At 38.3% G+C, this 21,530-nt stretch overlaps 1 protein-coding gene across 2 annotated transcripts; it reads left to right on the forward strand.

Annotated features, from left to right (window-relative positions):
• Nucleotides 1-8,955: 8,955 nt before the first annotated feature.
• LOC114185203 (protease Do-like 9) lies at nt 8,956-20,937 on the forward strand. Of its 2 annotated transcripts, none has more exons than XM_085673731.1 (9): nt 8,956-9,606; nt 10,368-10,567; nt 10,669-10,849; nt 12,867-13,058; nt 15,142-15,374; nt 19,306-19,407; nt 19,508-19,558; nt 19,635-19,703; nt 20,381-20,811. In XM_085673731.1, the coding sequence occupies exons 1-9, from the start codon at nt 9,072-9,074 to the stop codon at nt 20,462-20,464; spliced, it is 1,647 nt and encodes a 548-aa protein (XP_085529857.1). In that variant the 5' UTR covers nt 8,956-9,071; the 3' UTR covers nt 20,465-20,811. The 2 variants fall into 2 exon arrangements, with proteins under 2 accessions (XP_085529857.1, XP_027928594.2); XM_028072793.2 differs by having other exon boundaries at nt 8,959-9,606; nt 19,635-19,739; nt 20,382-20,937.
• Nucleotides 20,938-21,530: the final 593 nt, after the last annotated feature.

Raw genomic sequence — 21,530 nt, forward strand, 5'->3', positions numbered from 1 at the left:
TCTTGAGGTCGGCCCACCACGTGCATACACATAGGTCGGCTTGATGTCGGCCCACCACGTGCATACACATAGGTCAACTAGAGTTTGGTCGTCAAGGTGTACACTAACCCTCTGACCTTGAGCAGCCTCAGGCAGGGGGGCGAGGAGGTCGTTTAAACTTCCTTGACACGTGTCTTTATATACGTGTGTGGCCAGTGGGTGACCGACCTTGAGGTAGCTATACATCGGATGGAAGAGGAAGCTGCTGAGAAAGAACGGACTTGGAAGGCAGTTATACAGCGGATGAAAGACGAAGTTGCTAAGAAAGAGCGGACTTGGAAGGCATTGGAGGAGAAGCTAGCTAATAAGGCTGCCTCTACCTATGGCCTTGGCTTTAAAGTTGCTTTAGAACATGTGCGATTGTTGTGCCCCTCTACCGATGTGTCTGCTACCGATGCTGGCAAGGTCGTTGTGGATGGATAATTGGTGAAGGAGTGATGGCGTCTGTAACATCCCTAGGGAATATTACTTAAAAATAAATAATAAAAGAAACAATTATATTAATAGTTATATTTATAAAAACCCTAACGCGGGAAAATTTCAATTTATTAAAACAGCGCGCCAAAACTCATAACTGAATTCATAAAATGTTACAAGTTCCTAAAATTTGCATTTAAAACGTAAAATACATATGAGCAAAACCCTAGCTCTAATCCCATGCTAGCCCTCACTCCGCCATCTGAACATCCTCAGCACCACCTGTATCAACATTTGCTCCCATGTAACGAATTACACGATCATCGCCAAACACAAACAGAAAGGGTGAGCTGAGAAAAATAAAATAACAAGCATAAACAAAACGAGATGAATCATATACCCATCCTATTCATTATATAAAATTCTTGGCCAAGACCCTAACCCCAAGACTTAGCAGTCTTCAAATCATACAATTGGTTAGCCTTGGACTCAGGAACATGATGCTCACACGAACATGCCCGCTCGTGGTCCTGTCTCTACGAACCTCCCCGCTCGTAGTCCTACTCTACGGACCTGCCCGCCCGTAGTCCAACACATGTGATCCACCAGCCCTCGTACCTCCCCGCACGTGGCATCTCTCAACGTGAGCATGGAACATACGAACCTACCTCGCTCGTATCCCCATGTGACAGTAACTTGATATGAACCTCCCCGCTCATATCATCACATGTCAATCACCATCCATGAACCTACCCGCTCATGGCACAGCATCTCCCGATCCAAGCAAAACATCATTATCAGTTAAAACAACACACACAGCTCATAACCTGCCACGCAAGCGCCTGGCGCACCCACCAGTACCGCCTGGCGAAACAGGTTCAGGCCGCTTGGCGGTTTACGTCCCGCCGCCAGGCGCTATGTCCTCAAACAAAAGCTCGCTGCCTCGTGTCTGCCTGGTGGATCTCACCTCACCGCCAGGCGCCAGCCTCTGCAGACCCCCTGAATGGGTCTTCCACCGCCTAGCGCACCCAATCCAGCCGCCAGGCGCCGTGACAGTACAGTACCATTCACTGATTTCACCTCTCTTTCAGAGTAACTCACACTCTCCTGATCTCTCCAAGGTAACAAAACAACCTTGGTTAATCCCACTCTCATTCTGAATTCCTCACCAGCCTCATGACTGATCGTAGTGCCTATAACTCCCATTCCCAATTTCCCTATCACTCTTACGATTCATCAATTTCCTCCAACTCTATACCATAAGTTCTCCAAATTCCTAATGAAACCACACAGTACTTTTCCTCATACCACATTCCCTGCTCAGGTGGCATTATCACAGTACCACACTCTCTACTCAGTTAATTTTATAATTCGTTGTACGCAAATCATGGTATTACCTCGAATTTTAATCTCACTATCTCGTATTCCAGCGATACGACCCCAACAAGTGTGTTCATTCAGACATGTGACTTGTCATTAAATTCTTATTCTTCTTATTACAAACTAACCTTCTTACAATCTTCCACCTCATACTCATACCTTCATGATTAATCCAATTTCCCTAGTTATATGCTACAACTTAATTATCTCATGCAATTTTATCAATAGTTGACTAAAAAAAAACATGACTCGTCCAAGTTCTATTCTTTTCCATCATTTTCTCCCTCTTTTAAACACACACAGCCAGACCTGCACCCATCGCCGCCTGGCGGCACGTAGCACGCCGCCAGGCGGTACACCAGTGTTCTGCAGCAACGCAGACTCCCATTTCCTATGGCGTACCCAATCTAGTTTCCAGTTTCCATTCCTATCAATTCCATCCATCAGGACGCAACAGACCTGCATTACGCGCTAGTTTCTATTCTCAATTTGATTCATAAAGGTGTCTCTATGTTTACACTCATGTGTAACCCCAATCGATTCATACCCAATCGTCTCTCAACCTTGCCATACTCCAAATTGGTATTCAATTTCGGTCCAGCAAAGTATTCAATCACACCCACACACATCAATCACAGAAACCACATACACACTTGTACAAATAACATCAAAAACATCAAAAGGAACGCGAACACTGTCGCGTCGCTTGGCAGGAATTCATCGCCGCCAGGCGGTTCAAGCCAAACAAGAACAGACGCCCACCTCTGATGAGCCGCCTGGCGGTAGGGATCAAACCGCCAGGTGGTTTCTAGGAAAAACCCAAAAACCCAATCGAACAGTGCAGAAAAACAGGTGAAAAGCATGTAGTTTCAATCACCAAAGCACAATACGATGTATATGTATCTAAAGCATCGAAAACAACTCCCCTTACCTGGATTCCTTGCTAAATTCGGGTTGATATGCTTATCCCTTCACCAAAACCTCCCTAGCCTTTGCTTTCCACTCCAACCTTTATGATTTCAGCCTCACTACCTTACTCTATCAGCCCCAATCCTCTGGAAAACCTTTTCTTATGACTAACACGAACCCCCCAATGCTATTTTCTCCTCTTTTAACCTTCTCTCTCACTATAACTTTCCCTTAATTGCTCCTTTAGTGGCTTACCCGAATTTTAATTAAAAAAAATGATATTAAGATTTTAATTAAAAAAAATGATATTAAGGCTCACCAAGTGTTTAATTAATCCCTTTGTTTTCCAGCCCTTAGGTTACCTCCCCCTTGGCTGATAGGTTTCTACCTTTCCACATTCATTCAAAAGGAAAATTTGACAAAAAGACATTATTTAGTTCTCACCAAGGTTTGAACCCACACTCCTGTACATACCAAACCAAGATAAAACCATTCAACCAATCCAGATTTCATGATAACTCCTACAATTCTAAGAGTTTATCATGATGCCAAGCATTCAATATATAATTACATAAAAATGCATAATTTAATAACATCCAAGTGACACACATAGGACTCAAACCCAAGTCCTCACACATAATAAAAGTGCTCTCAACCACTTGAGCTAGCACTTTTCCACGTCATTGTCCCTCACATTTATTGCTTTAAATGTTATCGCTACCCGTCCTAATTAAATAATTAATTAAATAACTATTTAATTTTCCCGGTTCTTACAACGTCACTATGCTACATGACCCTTTATTTTGTGTAGACCCTTAAGAGACTTTAATTTATTGTTGATACGTATCGTGGCCTCTAGTGCCATGCGAACTTTGTTATTTCATGCATTGTCTTGATGTTTTAACTTTTGCTCTCTTCGTGAGAATTGCTAATTTGACTTTTGCGTTAATGTCCCATTGTTGTGGTGCCTGTTCTTCAATTCATGAAGTAGTTTCTCAATCTTAGTCCTATGAGGCTGAGGTTAGGGGAATCATCAAGGGTGTTTACATAACTTTCAACCCACCTCCTTCCCGGGTACTCTTCTTAGCGGATGTAGGAAAATCATCAAGGGTGTTGATGTAACCCTTAGCCAACCTACTTCTGAGGTACTTTTCTTAATGGATGTTAAGGAAATCGTCTAGGGTGTCGACGTAACCATCAACCGACCTCCTTTCGAGGTACCTTTCTTCTTAACAAATGTTAGGGAAATCGTCAGGGGTATTGACATAACTTTCAGCCGACCTCGTTCCGAGCTACTCTTCTTAGCGGATGTTAGCAAAATCATCAAGGGTGTTGATGTAACCCTCACCCGACCTCCTTCCGAGGTACTTTTCTTGTGGATGTTAGGGAAATCATTTAGGGTGTCAACGTAACCCTCAACCAACCTTCTTCCAAGGTTCATTTCTTCTTAACGGATGTTAGGAAAATCATCAAGGGTGTTGACATAACCCTCAGTTGACCTCCTTCCGAGGTACCTTCTTCAATAGATGGTAAGGAAATCGTCCAAGGTGTTGACGTAACCCTCAACCGACCTCTTTCTGAGTTACCTTTCTTCAACAGATGGTAGGGAAATTGTCCAAGGGTTGATGTAAGCCTCAGTGAACCTCCTTCCAAGGTATCTTTCCTAGCGGATGTTGGATTTGTCGGTTTACGAGTTTTTCCCGACCTTTAGCCGAGCTAAAGGATTAGTCGATTGACGGTTTTTTCCCGACCCTTAGCCAAGTTAAGGGATTTGTCGATTTATAGGTTTTTCCTGACCCTTAGCTAAGCTAAGGGGTTTGTCGATTTACGGGGTTTTTCCTAACCCTTAACCGAGCTAAGAGATTTGTCGATTGACGGGTTTTTCCCGACCCTTAGTCGAGCTAAGGGATTTATCGATTTACAGGTTTTTCCCGACCCTTAGCTGAGCTAGGGGATTTGTAGGGAGATACTCTTTGGAACGAAGGCATTACTAATGAGTTCAAATTTTTGCCCTCATTTAATGTTTAAATTTGGGGATTTAATAGAATTTTTGTGCTTAAGGATTGATTTAATTAGGATTTGGGATTATTGGATTTATTGAGTACGTAAGTAAAAAATGGCATAAAAATTGATTTTAGTTGCATAAAATATTATTGGATATTCTAACGTTTGTTAATGCGGCTGAAGTTTAATTTGGGTCATTAAAAGTGTGGATTTGAAATATTCAAAGTTACAAAATAAGTCCAAAATCAAGAAATTCTGGAAAAGAATAATTCAAGAGCTAAATGCACCCCAAATTTTTATTTACACACTCCTCCTGCAAGTGGACCATAAAAACCTGTTCTGCACCCCCAATTTTTACTAAGTTACACCCCTCCTACCACTCAAACTTCACTCAACCAGATTATGCCATGTGGCAATCCTCACCTTCTAAACTTGTCCAACCACATGATGCCACGTGTCATAATACTCCACTTATTAAACCACCAATTAGAGAATGACACGTGGCGGCATCCAAGCACTCAAAATTCAGCCAACCAAATGGTGTCACGTCATCATCTTCATCTCTCCCATGAGAAACCCTAATTTCTACTCAAACCCTAGCCGCCACCATGCCGGCAGCCACCACAGATCTGCTGCAGAAGCACCGCCTTCACCACCTGCACTAGCCACGGCCACCACAGTTCCGTCAACCTCCATTGCTTCATCCTTCCTCACGCTTGCGAGAATCCAGAAGCGGTAACACTTGTTCGTCACAACTGCAGGTTTCAGCCTTCACGAACCAACAGCGGTGCGGCCACCACGTTCAACCATAGCCATTACAACAACGCATATCTGCACTGCATCCAACCTTTCAGCCACCACCATGCCCAAGCCAGCACAAGTTCATCACGCACCAGCAGATTCTCGCGAAACGCGAGCCATACAGAAACGCAAACACCATCTTCACCGCAACGAACCATCGCACCTGTGCCATTCACGGACCTCACCTGGAAAATGCAGCGCTTGCACCTGTGGACCACCATCTTCACGCATTCACAACACTGGAAACTGCACCAGAACAAACTTATTGACGCTCATTGCAGCAAACAAGCAAACGAGCAACCTGCGCGCCAGATTCGAACCACCATTTTTGCATCACGTTGCACTATAGTAGCTTGTGAAAACTGAAGAAATCGTGAAGCAGCAGCCAATCTCGTCAGAATTTGCATCGCACAACTGTCAGCCTCATTCTTCCATTGCATTTGCATAAACCCTAATTCTGGAGAGAGAGTCTTTGTGCCATGTGTCAACATCTGATAGGGCAGTCAACTGGTCAAATCTGGTCAAATGGTCAAAGCAGCAGTCAGCTCTAGTCACATTCTGGTCAAAACAATAAAAACGGTCAAACAAGAGGGGCAAAATTAGAAATTAGACTGAAATTAAGTTGCTAATTAATTAAATAAAGATAAAATATTTTAGCAACCGAACAGATAAAGTCCAAGTCCGATTGAAACCTATATAAAGAGGCTTAAGGGAGCAGAAGAGGTACACTTAACAATTTTCTGGTTTTGGCAGATACCCTCATCCACCACATCTCTCATTCTTCCTTTTCTTTTATTTTCTTTCCTTCATCATATTATCATGTATTCCATCCAAGCCATGGAGGGCTAAGCTTTTAAGGGTTGATTCCACTGTAATTTGTTAACTGGATTCTAAGGTTAGATGGATTTATGTATTTGTTATTTTGATTATTGTTGTAGTTTTTGTTTATCTATGTCCTTTGCTTCTTGATTGAATAGAAAATAATGATTTTAAATCTACACACACGCTAATCATATGAGTGAAAGAGTTTTTAAATTCAATTAAGACTTTACTTTGATTTTATTTAGAAACTTTCATGTGATTAAATAAGTTTTTGCCAATAATTGAGACTTTACTTTGAGACTTTACTTTGATTAAAGGTAACCACTTTAACTAAAATTAGTCAAGACTTTACTTTGATTAATTAAGTTTTCTATTTGGTGAGGAAACAAAGGAATAGACATGATTAGGCATAGTAAAATTTAATTGAGACTGTACTTTGGTTGAATTTACTATGAATAATCTAAAAATTCTCACTTTTAATTGAGATTGTACTTTGATTAAAAGTGAGAATGTCAACAAATGAATTGAGAATTTACATTGATTGATTTGTAAATCAACAACAATAATTAATTTAACAATAATCTCTAGATAACCAATGAAGAATCCTATTTTGAAAAAGTAGTGGAATTGACCTATTTACTATTACTGTGTTTACAATCTTTAATTTGTGTGACATTCATTCTTTGCATATAAAAACCCCATATTTTTATTGTTACTAGTTTTAATTGCATTTTTATAAGAATCAAATATTTGAAATCAATTCCGTATTCATTGAGAGACGACTCAGGGCTATCTTAACCCTAACTAGTTTGTTCACTACTAGCTTGGCAATACTGAAGTTGCTAAAGTTAAGTAGTGGTAATTTGATCGCTTAACGACAACGTTATCAGTTACATTGATGTCCGCCCGACCTCATGAAAAAACCCTTTTGTTCATTTCACAACGTCACTCCCGTATGAAATCAGCATTTAGGCGTTGAAGCCTTTCAAGTGGGACTCGAGGTTCGCATTACCCATGAAGGGGGATAACTTAAGTATGATATACTGTAGTGAAACTTGTTCGACCGTTATGGCTGTGGGGAAAGGGTGTCCCTGGTCCTCCATATTGGTCAAGGGACGTTCTTGGTTTCACTTCTTCTAATTTTGTAAACGACATAGGAGATCCCCATTTGCACGTTGCAGGTCTCCTTGCTCTCAAAGCATATCCTCTATCCCGCGCCTTGCTTCTTCCTCTTCCCAAGGTACAACGAGATGCTCCTCTCGAGCTTTATTTGCCCGGTTGTGGGGCTCATCTGCTCTCTGGTGTATCTGCTCGTTCTCATCCCGCAATTCTAGGATTTGCTGCAATAACTCCCTAGGAGTAGGCTCTAAATTTTTGTGGTTTGATTGGTGCTCTGCCATTCTTTTAAGACTTCTCATCATTGGGTTAGCTTTTGTTAGGGCCTAGGAATCAATTTTACTAGGGCCCTACGGTGGGCGCCAATATATTCTTACAAAAGAGAGTCTGAGGTGCATAGTGGTCACAACTCGTGCTCTTCACCAGATGCTTCTATACAAGAGATGCTTTCGTTTCTCTCTAGACATGCCTTTTCTTAGTCCTTTTTTCCTCGTTCTTGGTGGAGAGCAACCTCTTAGCTTTATAGAGGGCTCCAACTCATCCTTACTTCAGTCCTTTTAGGATCGCGGGAGGTAGTTGACGTGTGTGGGGTTACCCCGACTTTGTGGGGATGTGATTACGTGATTGTTTTGTCGTTATCCTGAGAAGAGAGGGGTTGCTGTTTAAGTGAATTGGGCCTTCCGGATAGGTCGAGTCCAAGTCAGACCCAACGAATGGAGTACGTAGGTCGGCTCCAAGTCGAGCATTGTACGTCCTTGTAATGAGGTTGACTCCAGTCCAAACCCAATACATCCACACACCTTGGTCTGCCTTGAGTCTATCCTAATACGCACATACACATAGGTCGTCTTGAGGTCAGCCCACCGCGTGCATACACATAGATCGTCTTGAGGTCAGCTCACCACGTGCATACACATAGGTCGGCTTGATATCGGCCCACCAGGTGCATACACATAGGTCAGCTAGAGTCTGGTCGCCAAGGTGTACAATTATTATTGTTCTGGTATACCAAATAAGTTTCACATCGTTTAGGAGTCAATGTCAAGCGCAATTTAAATATTCTTACCTTTCTCCACTCTCTGAGATGCTTTTAAAGGATAAAATTATGAGGAGCTTCATATTACTCCAAAGCGGACAATACCTCAGAAACGCAGTGATCATTCCTAACATTAGTAACTAATAATTTTGAACTCTAGATTGTGTAATCTGGAATATCTATAAGTTGTACTATCCGAAAATACAATTAAAACACGAAACAAATCTTAGGTAGTCCTTTTCTATTAATTTCACAAGGGTATATTTGAAATTTTAAAAAATATACGGGTACAGGAAGAAATTTCCTTTGAAAAATTGGAGGTGCAAGAAAAAATGTTAGAAAAATAATGGGGTTACAAAAAGTAAAAGACTGGATCCCATTCAAACTACTGAGCCCGGAACTATTACCAACTCATGGGCGTCGCCTTCTCCGATTTCCGAGGAAAAGAATTCCACTCAATTCTCTCCTGCGGTACTTAATCCCCTAGACTCGTTTTCTTAACAATCCTCTTTCTCCATCTTCGTCAGTCCCTTACTCAAGGAAATACATGGGCAAAACGAGAAAACGTGGCCGAAAGCCCAAGCCCGCAACTGAAGAAGAAACCGCGTCCCAAAACTACAGCACCGCCTCCATAAAGGACGCCGTTTCGCTTCCAGCCACCACCGCCGAAGCCGTTGAACCCAACGATCCGGATTCTCAAGGGTGCCGCCGCGGACGCTCCAAAAAGATCAAGGTAGCATCGCCGGAGCGCCGCAGCTCTCGGTTGGCTGATTCGAACGGGGATTGTGCGACAGCGGCGGAGACGCCGCTGATACCGAAGTGGGAGGGCACGGTGAAGGTGGTGCCATCGATGGACGCGGTGGTGAAGGTCTTCTGCGTCCATACAGAGCCGAATTTCTCGTTGCCGTGGCAGAGGAAGAGGCAGTATAGCTCGAGCAGCAGTGGGTTCATCGTGGGGGGACGGAGGGTTCTCACAAACGCGCATTCCGTTGAGCATCACACGCAGGTCAAGCTCAAGAAACGCGGTTCTGATACCAAATACCTGGCGACCGTCCTCGCCATCGGGACCGAGTGCGATATCGGTATTTCTATTTAACTTTATCTCATCCTTCTTAATATTTTGTTCTCATGTTAGGGATGGAAATTATGAACAGTGCATTTTTTGTGCAACTTTTATTCTTTATTTTTTAGCTGGTGCCTTGTTTTGCTCTATGTTTGTTATATGTGAAGATCACTGCTAACGTGCTTTCCTATCTGAAGAGAGGGAGGGGTGGGGGGTAATATGACTTGCATGCCTAGCGTAGGAAATTAATGGATTATTGAAGGAATTGAGATATCGATTTGCACGTAAACAAGGTTTTAAATTGCAGTAAGGGTTTCCTTGTGACTCTTGATATTGCAGTAAATTTCAACAAATGCAATGCGGTTGATGCAACTGCAATTGTGGGTTTACAGCTGTGAAGACTCTGGGGATTCCAAAACCCTTAATGTTGTAACTGAATTTTTCAAACCTTGCATGGAAATGATGTTGATGGTTATTCCTTATTTGGATTTTAGTGAGTTATGTTAAGGGAAGGAAAAGTGTTTTGAGGTGTGCATGGTTTGGAACATAGTGGAATAAGGGAGAGATTTTATGTTTATTCGTTTTAAGCACTTTTAGGTGTCATTTTTCTTTTATTATGATGCAGCCTGTCAAGATTTGGGTGCTTTCTTTTATATTCTTAATTTCACCACATTCCTGTTTTTTTGGCCTTTTCTTTTGAGATCTGAAGATGTTAGTTTACTTTACACATACGCTTGATTAATTAATTTTGTGATGTCTGTTATACTTCTAATGGTTCAGCAATGTTGACGGTGAGTGATGATGAATTTTGGGAGGGAGTTTCACCTGTGGAATTTGGTGATATGCCTGCCTTGCAAGACGCTGTAACTGTTGTTGGATATCCAATTGGAGGTGACACAATCTCTGTGACAAGTGGTGTTGTTTCACGTATGGAAATACTCTCTTATGTTCATGGTTCAACAGAACTTCTAGGACTGCAGGTAACATAAGTTATAAGACATCCCTTTTTACTTTTCCATCTTTGTTCGAGTTGTCCATTTGTATATGTTAAGCTGAAGTGTCTCTTCAAATTTTTCTGCAGATAGATGCTGCGATAAATTCTGGGAATTCTGGTGGACCTGCTCTCAATGATAAAGGAAAATGTGTTGGGATTGCATTCCAGTCTCTTAAACATGAAGATGTGGAGAATATAGGATATGTGATACCCACCCCAGTTATCGAACATTTTATCCAAGACTATGAAAAGAATGGGGCGTATACAGGTATCTAAAACAGTTTGGTAATTTTGTATTTTTTTTATGCTTTGTTATAATAAGTATAGAAATAAGGAACTGATCCTCTATAATTAAGAATATATAGATTATATATGTATTATTAGGAACATTTTTGTTTATTCCTATATCGTATATTTGTTATTAGAGGATATCAATTGTCCTCTGTATTGTACTGATTCTATTCTCAATATAAATAAAGCATATGTACTGTCTCTGAAACACATGGTTTTAGCTCATGTTTCTCTCTTTCCTAGAGTTTAACATTGTATCTAGAGCCTATTTCAAAATTGTGTTGTCCTGGAAGACCCACCATCCCCAAAGGAATTTTCTTGTAAACCTTTCTCCCAGATTTGCTTCACTGTTCTAGTGAAACTGTGTTGGGATTGCACCACACAATCTATCCAATCATTGACGTGAGCCACCATCCTCATCTGGTGCTCCAATCTACTTTTCCCTCTCTTTAGGTTATTTTTTTGCCACATTTCGGGAAAGGTGGTGCTCCTACACTTCATCAACCTCCAAAACAAATTCTCCCACCTTTTGTAAACCATATTGTTAGTATTGAGAATATGAACGAATCTAACTATTCCACTTGCACTTTTGAAATCGGGTTATGGTTAAGTGGTTGGGCTATAAATCCCTTCTCACTACCATTGGTTAATTCGTTTCTACAAAAAACAGAGAACAATGGATAAAGATTGATAATCAATTACATAGTGTTATTAAATACACTATTCACATCTCAAACCTATTTTTCATCCCCATGAGATGTGTGCATCAGTTTGGAGTGAGGCCTGCACCCTTTATACCAATGATGCAATGTTTGTGTGGTGTGTACCAAGATCTCTTAACACTTCTCGCTTGACGACATTTTTTGGTCCTATGTTTGCTTATCTTGAGTGGCTTCATGCAACCTTACATGATTTTAATGTGCTCCTCCCACCATCTGCAAATGTGATGAAGGATTTTGAGAACCACAATATGTTCTTTATGACCTTGGGCTTGTATGGCATATGATTTTCACTCTTTTGTATTCTTCAAAAAGTAAACACAGACACATACTTCGTTTGTAGGGGAAAACCCTACCTTTGCATCATAGAGTAATAATCTCATACGCTTTTGCATAGGTAATTCTAAAAATGGTCCAAAATGCAAACATTGCCATTGCATTCTATATATGATTAATAGGTGTTGGAAGCTTCAGGGGAAACCTCCTTGTTCGCATATTGCCTAGACCTGTATTGTTGAGTCACCTATTTCTCCCACCTTACAGTTATTGGAATAGGCATTAAATACATTTAGGAAGTAGTTGTATTGGGAAAATGCTATATACTTATTAGCGATACCTATCTTTGTATGTAAGTGTATATAATAATTATATTTGATCTTCCCTATACTCATTCTATGAGGATCCTATCAATATAAATGAGAATATATGAGGAGAGTTTTCAAGCTCTCTCAATTACTCTTAAATATGGTCTCTTTTATTTGTCTTAACTCCAACTAATCTATCTTTGACATCATTTGGAAACTGTCAAATGGTGTGCAACACTCCAATCCACTAGTAACATTGTTTTGTGTCATATTTCTGTTATTAGAGGTATCATCTATTTATTGTATTGATTCCTTTTTCTCAATATAAATAAAGCACTTGTGCTGTCTCCAAAAAAACATGGTTTCAGCTTATTGTTTTAATCTTTCCTAGGGTTTAACAAGCTTAAAAGTTACTTTTTATGTTGAACTTATTGGAAATGTGTTCTTGGATCTAGGAATGGAATAAAGACTAAGAAAGAAAAAAGTTCCTAAAGTTAGTTTATCTAAAAGAGATACACGAAATATAGATAGGTTAAGTGATATAGAAAGATAACTGGACAATTCTATTAACAATATTGTTTATTGTTCAGAGTGGTTTCCTTATCTTATGGCCTTTACTTTTTTGTGTACTTTAGTTTGTCTGTTATAACACGACTTTAAATAAAGTTGTCTTTAACTTCTTGGCTTTTAGGATTTCCAATCCTTGGAGTTGAGTGGCAGAAGATGGAAAATCCTGATTTGAGAATGTCAATGGGTATGGGACCGAACAAAAAAGGTGTGCGTATTAGAAGAATTGAACCAACAGCTCCAGAATCTCATGTTTTGAAGCCATCTGATATAATTCTCAGTTTTGATGGGGTCAATATTGCCAATGATGGAACAGGTAATCTGCCTTGTTTTTGATTCTGAAACAAATAGTGATCTTATTAAGATGATTTATGCACGTTCTTGAACTATAAGAAAGAATTGAAGTGTGGTTGAAACTGTGCGTTTAGCACAGGTAATTTATTTATATTTATTTATTTATGTATCAAATATGCATAAAGGACTTATATGCAAGCAAATGAATTTTTCAAGAACCCATTTACATGAAAAGTTTAATCAAGAACCTATCAGCCAACACTCATCTTTCATAGACCAATTTGGGTATTTACTCTATTTGTAATCATAAGGCTGTAATCTCTATTTCTGTAATCATAAAAAGGTCTTTATTGCTATAATTGTAACACATGCCATGTGCTTTTCTTGTAAATAAATAGCTGACTGAGAATTCAAGTTTTTCAAACATCATTGGACTTTCAAGAAATTTAATTAATTGGTTTAAGATGGTACTTTCCAGGTGGTTACAAGTGAGGATTTTTTCTTTTGTTGGGCATAATATGATAAGATAGGACAAAGTATAGCATATGATAAGATAAGATGGACTACGATGATAGGATAAAAACATGACAAGTTAAAAACAAAATAAGTATTAATCCTATCCAACGTTTGATGTGCACCATGATTATGTTCTGATAATAATAAATTGTGTTGGTGATTGATGATGGTGCTAATGATAGTGATACCATTCGTGGAAGTTGTGGTGTTTGTTGCAGTAATGATGGTAGTTGTGGTTACAATGACGATGACATAAGTGATAACAATATTGGTTGTGATGGTTGTTACAATAGAGATACATGATGATGGTGATGACAAAAGAATGATGATAACAATGGTGAAAGTGATGACAAAAGTTTTGGGGACAATGGTGGTGGTTGTTATAACAACTGTGGTGTGATGGTCTTTGCTATGTTGGAGATGATGATTATAGTAGAGGCAATATCTATGAAGGTGGTGGCAATAATAACAAAGATGGTGGGAATGGTGGCGATTACAATGTTAGAGTTATGTTTATGTTTATATTCTTTGTCATAATGACTGCACAAAAGTCCTTTTTTGTTGTGAATTATGGTTGTAGCTCGTTGCCTTAAATGGCACATTGTTTCTCTTACAGTACTCAACTTGACTTTTTAATACACACACACAGAGCTGAGTGCTCTGTCAAGTAACTTAGGCTTTTTTGAATCCTAAACTAATATTCTGAACTGTTATTGTATTTCTTACAGAAACTTTTCTCATTTGTGACAGATTTCAACCTAAATCAAATATTTATATGTCATAGAGATATAGATGTTCAATACAAAATCCAGAAATAAAAATCTTACTTAAAGTTAAAAAGTATATTAATATTTAAGTTATTTACTATAAATAGCATTAGTATTTACATTATAAAATAAAATATTATTAAATCATGATAATGTAACTTTAGTAACTGGAAATATATCAAATTCATATGAACAATTATCATAGCCTGGTGGTGATATACAATTACCTCAGTTATAAACACTTAATATTTACTCACAAGTCATAACTTATAAAAAGTTCTGATGTGATGAAAGCTGTCGATCTGTATGATTCTGGTGTCCACTCGCATTTGAGACATTTGAAAACCTTATACAAGATTGGAAAACTATTTTTGAAAATATAATAACAACACTTAATGTGATCAGATCCTTATTATTTAGGGATATAATTGGATCCATATGGTTAAGAGATATTGATGTTATACACTTCAACTACAATTTGCTAAATATGGAAGAATAAAATATGATTGCTGACATTACTCATACATCAATTGTGTCAAGTGTAATGGTTGTTTGTGGAACATTTGAAAACCTTGTTTGCAATGCAAAATAAGATATTAAAGGTATCACTAATTATACTCTATGTTAAGAATTGATGTTGAAAAAGATATTTATATTAATGTATTTTCCATAAATTTTAATTCATTGCACCAATGGAAACCATTGTTGTGTTGTGCTAAACTTCTCTTGAACCTTGTTTTTAACACAATCAACTATAGCCTAAGTACTAGTAGTTTGTATAGTTCTTCAGAGCTAAAATCTAATTCTGGGATAAATTTGTAGTTCCATTCAGGCACGGGGAGCGCATTGGTTTCAGTTACCTTGTTTCACAGAAGTACACTGGGGATAGAGCTCAAGTAAAGGTTCTTCGGAATTCACAGATACTCGAATTTAACATTAAACTTTCAACTCATAAGCGACTTGTTCCAGCACACATCAAAGGCAGGCCTCCCTCGTATTACATCATTGCTGGATTTGTTTTTACTGCTGTTTCTGTCCCCTATCTTCGTTCTGAGGTGAGTAGTTATCTTTAGTGCATGCTGTTTCTGCTTTTGTATATACTGTTTGTACGAATATGCTGAATCCCATATCCTTCTGTTTTGTCTGCCACATATCATATCTTCTCTTTCTGGCTAATTTTCTTCTGTTTTATTGGGTGCTGTAAGCAAACAATTGTTTGCTATTGTGTGGATTGAGTTCACATTTTTTCTTTTGTCACTGCCATAATGAAATTGTTTGTTTTGAACATATGACACTTCTGGGGACTTTTACACTTTATGAAACTCATAGCTGATGAATTGGTTATATATGTTGAGAGAAATAGTACACATTCATGTAATATAAACCCCTTGTGTCTAAGAAGTGCCGAAGAACTAATATTCATATATTGCACAAAGCATTACAATGGGTTGGACCCAAGATCATATACAAAATATATCTATAGTATATCTAACACTTCCCCTCAAGCTATAGCATACCTAGTCAATCCTAGGGCCCCACAATGGTTTGGTTAAGATGTCTATCAACCGATCATTAGAATTAACAAATTGAGTGGCATCTTGATGTGTTTGGTCTTGTGAAATACTTAATTTGAGGTAATATGAAGAGTAACTTGGCTATCACAAATGAGTCATATAAGAAATTGTTTGAGCCAAATAAGCTCACAAGGTAGAAGCCATTGCTATGTGCTCTAATTTTGCAATAGATCTTGCCACCAAATCTTGGTTCTTGTTTTTCCATGAGATCAAGATATTACCAATAAAGACATAATATTTGGAAGTGGATCTCTTGTTAGCAAGGTGAGCACATCCAATATGCACAGTATCCCAAAAATTGAGTATGACTAGTGTTTGTATAACAATTTTTCTTGGTGCCCCTTTAATGTACTTCAGAATGTAAATGATTGCATCCCAATGTCCTACACATGGAGAATTAAGAAATTGGCTGACTACATTGATCGCGAAGGAGATGTTAGGATGAGTGGCTAAGGTAGTTCAGTTATCCAACTAGTCTCCTACATCGCCTAGGATCTGAAGGTGCCTCCCTCTTACTTGATAGAAGTTTGGCATTGGGAACCATGGGTATGGCAATGGGTTTGGAAGGCAATTATCCCAATTTCCTCTAAAACATCTAATGTATACTTCCTTTTGTTTTGGTTGATTCAATTGTTGGATTGTGGTACCTCAATCCCTAAGAAGTATGAGTGTGCCTAGATCTTTTGTTTGAAAACATTGCAAAGGTGTTGTTTTGTTTGATGATGCCATGTTGATTGCTAACTTTAAGAACAATGTTCTCTACATACACTATCAAGTAGATACTTCCAACAATTGAATGATGATAAAAGACAAGATGGTTAGGTTCACTTTGGGTCACACGTAAGTGTTGGACTGCCTAGGTTCACTGTAGTCTGCTTGTTCTCTACTCTCTCCGTAGTCGACTTGATCTTCTCTTTGGCCAACTTGTTTTTCTATTTGGTTGACTTGTTACTCATTGGGTTCCTTACTATCTTAATAGCCAAGTTGTTTTTAACAAGATTCTTGTCAATAGGTTGACCTCCTTTTAAGGGATAGACAATTCCCACGTATTGTTGCGCTTAGTGGCATCTATCTACTCATTCATTGCAAGTTGTCACTCCTCATCTTGCACCTCTAATGCAGCTCTCAGATCCATCTCTACTTGCAACTGATCTTGCAAATTTGAAACATCTTATTCAAATTCCAAGCGTCGCTTATGCAAAATTTGTTTCCTTCTATCTAAGCTTGTTTGTAAAATTGCATTACCTCTAACCTCTTTTTCAACTTTGTTGCAAATCACTTTTTGCAATCTCTAACCTTTGGATTACAAACTCTTCTTCGAATTTCGAGCTACTCGAGCTTTTCACATGCCTCACTTAGCTATCTGACTACTCCACTTGCTCCATTGACTTAGTCGAGCTGTGTAGGCGTCCACCAAGCTAACTGAGCTTGCCTCATACTCCACCATGTTGTTTAGGGTATCTACACGCTCCACCACCCCGTCCGGGCTATTTGCATGTCTCACTAGTCCATGCAACCTACTTGGTTGCCTTGTCGACCTATCCATGTTACTCGACTGTCTTGTCGAGGGATCAACTATACTTAGCCTTTGTCTTGAGTTCTCCATGCTAATTAGTCTTCTTGTCGAGTACTTTGTTTGCTTGTGCTCGACCCCCGAGCTACATTTCTTCTTCTACGAGGTTGGTTGTCTCTTTTGTTCCATTCCCATATCGACAATCTTTGACAAAATGTCCAACCTTACCACAACTAAAACACTTGTTTGAGTAACAATCCTTTGCATAATGAACATACTTGCCACACTTGAAGCATTAAACATTTGAGTTGCTCGACCAACCTTCTCTCCATGGACCTCGTCCTCTTTTGTGCCAATTTTTTTGACCGGACTGTTTTTTCTCTTGTCCTTAGCTTCTACCACCAAGAACGCTTCCTATACCTCCTTGGTATCATCTTCTGCCTTGAGTGTTCTGAGCTTTCTCATCTTTAATTAACATCTTCGTTTGGAGTAATTGATCAAGTGGCTCCTACTTCTTCTTTCGTTGTTCGTGTGCCTCAAGGGACCCGACAAGCTCTTCAACTGTAAGTGTTGATAGGTCCTTGGACTTCTCAATCGCACACGCCACATTCTCAAAGTCGTTTGTCAATGACCTCATGATCTTCTCCATAACTTGGCTTAGGCAAAGTCTCTTCGTTTCTAGCAAGTTGGTTCACCACGCTTTCTATCCGGGTAATGTACTTGGCTACTCCTTTAGTCTTCTTCATCCTCATGCTCCTTAACTTGCCCCTGAGTGTTTGAAGCCGACTTGTTTCACTCGGTCATTCCCTTTATACGCCTTCTCTAAAATATCCCACACTTCTTTTGAAGATTTGGCATTTGTAATCTTCTCAAAGTTGGACTCGTTAATAGCTTGGTAGAGGATGAACAAAGCTGCCTTGTCCTTCACACACGCTTCTTTCAATGCTTTCAATTGGGCATTTGACCAATTTGTGGTAGTGTTGGTTCATCAAAACCATCTTCAGCCACCTCCCAATTTTCTTGGGAGCCAAGAAGAGCCTTCCTTTTGAGACTCTAATTGTCATAGTTGACTGCCTTTGTCAACTTGGGCAAGTGTACACTATTTGTAAAATTGACCATCTCACTATTGATACCACTTTGTAGACAACAACGCTCTATTCTTGTGGAAAAACTTGATTCCCTTGTTGTTGTTCATTCATATAATTTCACAATACAATTTATAGATTCATAATTTTGATCATTGTACCTAAAACTGTTATAAACGGCTAGTACACTAATTACCCACAACGGGTAGTACATTAACCATTCACACGACCAACTCATTAACTATCCACGGTGACTAACTCATTAACTACTGCTAAGACTCTAACCGCTAATTCATTTAAGTTTATTCTAAGCCTACCAGAGCTTTTTAGTGAGTTGGAATTGGGACCTGTTTTTAACCTAAATTTTTAGCCCATTTAGTTTAAAACATTTTAAAGCCCAGTTAGTAAATGGTGACTCCCTCTAAAACTACCATTGCACTGTAAAAAAGTGACTCTAGAAACCGTCATTGCACCTAAAAAATTAATATGCAACCTCTTTTTTTAATGTGGTTGTTATTATTAGTTACATTTTTACATGTTTGTATGTCTTATGTTGAGTTTTTTAAATGTTTATGAATCTTTTGATTCGCGAAACAAAAAATAAGTTTTTCGATATGCGATACGATATGCGATACGATTTGCGATAAAACTACCATTGTTATAGATGCATTGGGTTTTTGGCTGCACAAATTGTTTGTAAGAATGTGAAACAGATATGTTTGTTTGTTGTAGGAATTTGTATGTTTTGACTATCTTGTATTTTAGTTTATAATCATTATTATTATAATTTCTGGTTTGTTTTACTTATATCCAGTATGGTAAGGATTATGAGTTTGATGCACCGGTGAAGCTTCTCGAAAAGCATCTACATTCTATGGCGCAGTCTGTTGATGAACAGCTTGTAGTTGTTTCTCAGGTTTCTGTATTGATTTCCCTTGATGACCTTTTTGTTTGTTTATTACCATTCTATCACCAGCTTTAGAGGTGCTCATACTTGAAATGTGCTATATTGCTAGGTTCTTGTGTCTGACATCAATATTGGATATGAGGAGATAGTAAACACTCAGGTTAGAGAATATCATGCAGATATTACCTTTTTATATTATTGTAGTGTCTATTAAGTTTTGTTCTTTGCGTGTGTAGGTTCTTGCTTTCAATGGTAAACCTGTGAAGAATCTGAAGAACTTGGCCACGATGGTAGAGAGCTGTGATGATGAATATCTAAAGTTTGATCTGGAATACCAACAGGTTTTTCCTCACCGACATATTCCAGTCGGTTCATTGTGCCCCTCATGTTAAATATAGATATGCCCCTAACTTATTCTGTTCGAAAGAAAATTGTTTGTTTTTATGGTCTTAGAATTTAGGCTTGGGATCTAAATCTTAATTGTTCAAAATCAACTTGTGAAGTTAGGATTGTCTAAGTTTTATTAACTTTATTTTAATCACATATCTAATATCTAGTGGGTGTGAAACTAAACACTGCCCTTGAGGTTGCAATTGGGGCCTTAACCTAGGCATGCAGGTGACTACGATTAATACGGCTATTTAACATATGGTTACCATACTTACTAATCCTAACGAGTTAAAGAACTATTATAAATAAAAAGGTACTAATTCATATGAAGATTACTTTATTAACCTTGCGTGTGTTGTTTTCTTTCTTAACATTGCATATAAGAAGATCTTGTGAAACTATTCAGATGAGGAAGAGAGATGGAAAGATTCTAATAGTCTTTTCTTTTTTAATTTCAAAGAAATTGGACATATCTATTATAAATTATATTCTCTTCTGCTTATTCAAATTAAATCTATCAAATGAATATAGTCTGCTATAAAGGTTTTGCTGACATGACTGATTTGAAATTCTGAATACCCTTTTTCTGCCAGATAGTAGTGTTAAAAACCAGTACTGCAAAGGCTGCAACCTTAGATATCCTCACCACACACTGTATACCTTCTGCAATGTCTGAGGATCTGAAGACATAAAAAGTTTTGCTGCATGCTAAAGTTACTCCTAATTGCCTCTGCTTATTCTTTTAAGTGGTGTTACACATTCACTACCAGATTGCGGTACTATATATTCTGCCCTGATCAATGAGATAAAGGCTTCTTCTCACGCTGAAAGGTACAGAAGCAGAAAGATGGGAGAAAGATCTGGCAAAATACAATATACGCTTCGTTAAATTTATCTCATTTCAAGTTGAGGTGTTCTGTACTGAACTTAAATTAATCATTCCATTTTTTATTCCTTTTTATGCAAAGTTTATGATATGCAAAAGAATGATTGGTGGAGGAATAGGAAGTATTATTTCATTAACGGATCATTTATCCGTAATGTGTTTTCACGTACGGAATTGTATAATTCGTAATATTAATTGGGAATACAATCTGGCATGCAAATATGCGTATCGAATTATAAAATCCGGTATGTGAATGAGTAAAATTTATTGTGTTATTTGAACTAACTTAATAGGTGGAGTAATATATTGGAAAAGTGAAGATTAATTAGTTAGAGGGATTGCCTTGTGCCATTTACAGCTGATGAGGTTAGTTGAAATGAATGTAAGTTTTAGAAATTAGTGACAGGAAATGTATTATGTTGTAATTTATGTGTAGGTATTTAGGACTTGAGATGATTAATGAATGGGTGTGTAGGGTTGCACTTGGTCTTGATTTTGTAATATTAGTTTTAAGGTTTGACACAATAGGCGGTGGAAAAGGAAAATTTATGTGTTGTTAGGTTGTGAAAGAAGAGGTAAGTATAGAAAATACAAATAGGGATTGAATATTACTATAACCAGTGAAAGAAGAGGTAAGTATAGAAAATACAAATAGGGATTGAATATTATTATAACCGGGACAAGAAAGTGTAATTGTCCCTTGTGGTAAACCGAATTGTAATGGAGAAGGTTGGGTTTAGAGGAGATTGAAGATGAATAAGTAGTTAATGATAATTGACATGACCAAAAGTATGATGAAACTAACCAACATATTACTCCCGTTAAAAGGAAATAATGACGTTTGATCAATTGTACA

The sequence above is a fragment of the Vigna unguiculata genome, chromosome 5 (assembly GCF_037176805.1).
Source record: "Vigna unguiculata cultivar grain cowpea cultivar isolate G323 ecotype 2 chromosome 5, ASM3717680v1, whole genome shotgun sequence".
NCBI classification, from domain to species: Eukaryota; Viridiplantae; Streptophyta; class Magnoliopsida; order Fabales; family Fabaceae; genus Vigna; species Vigna unguiculata.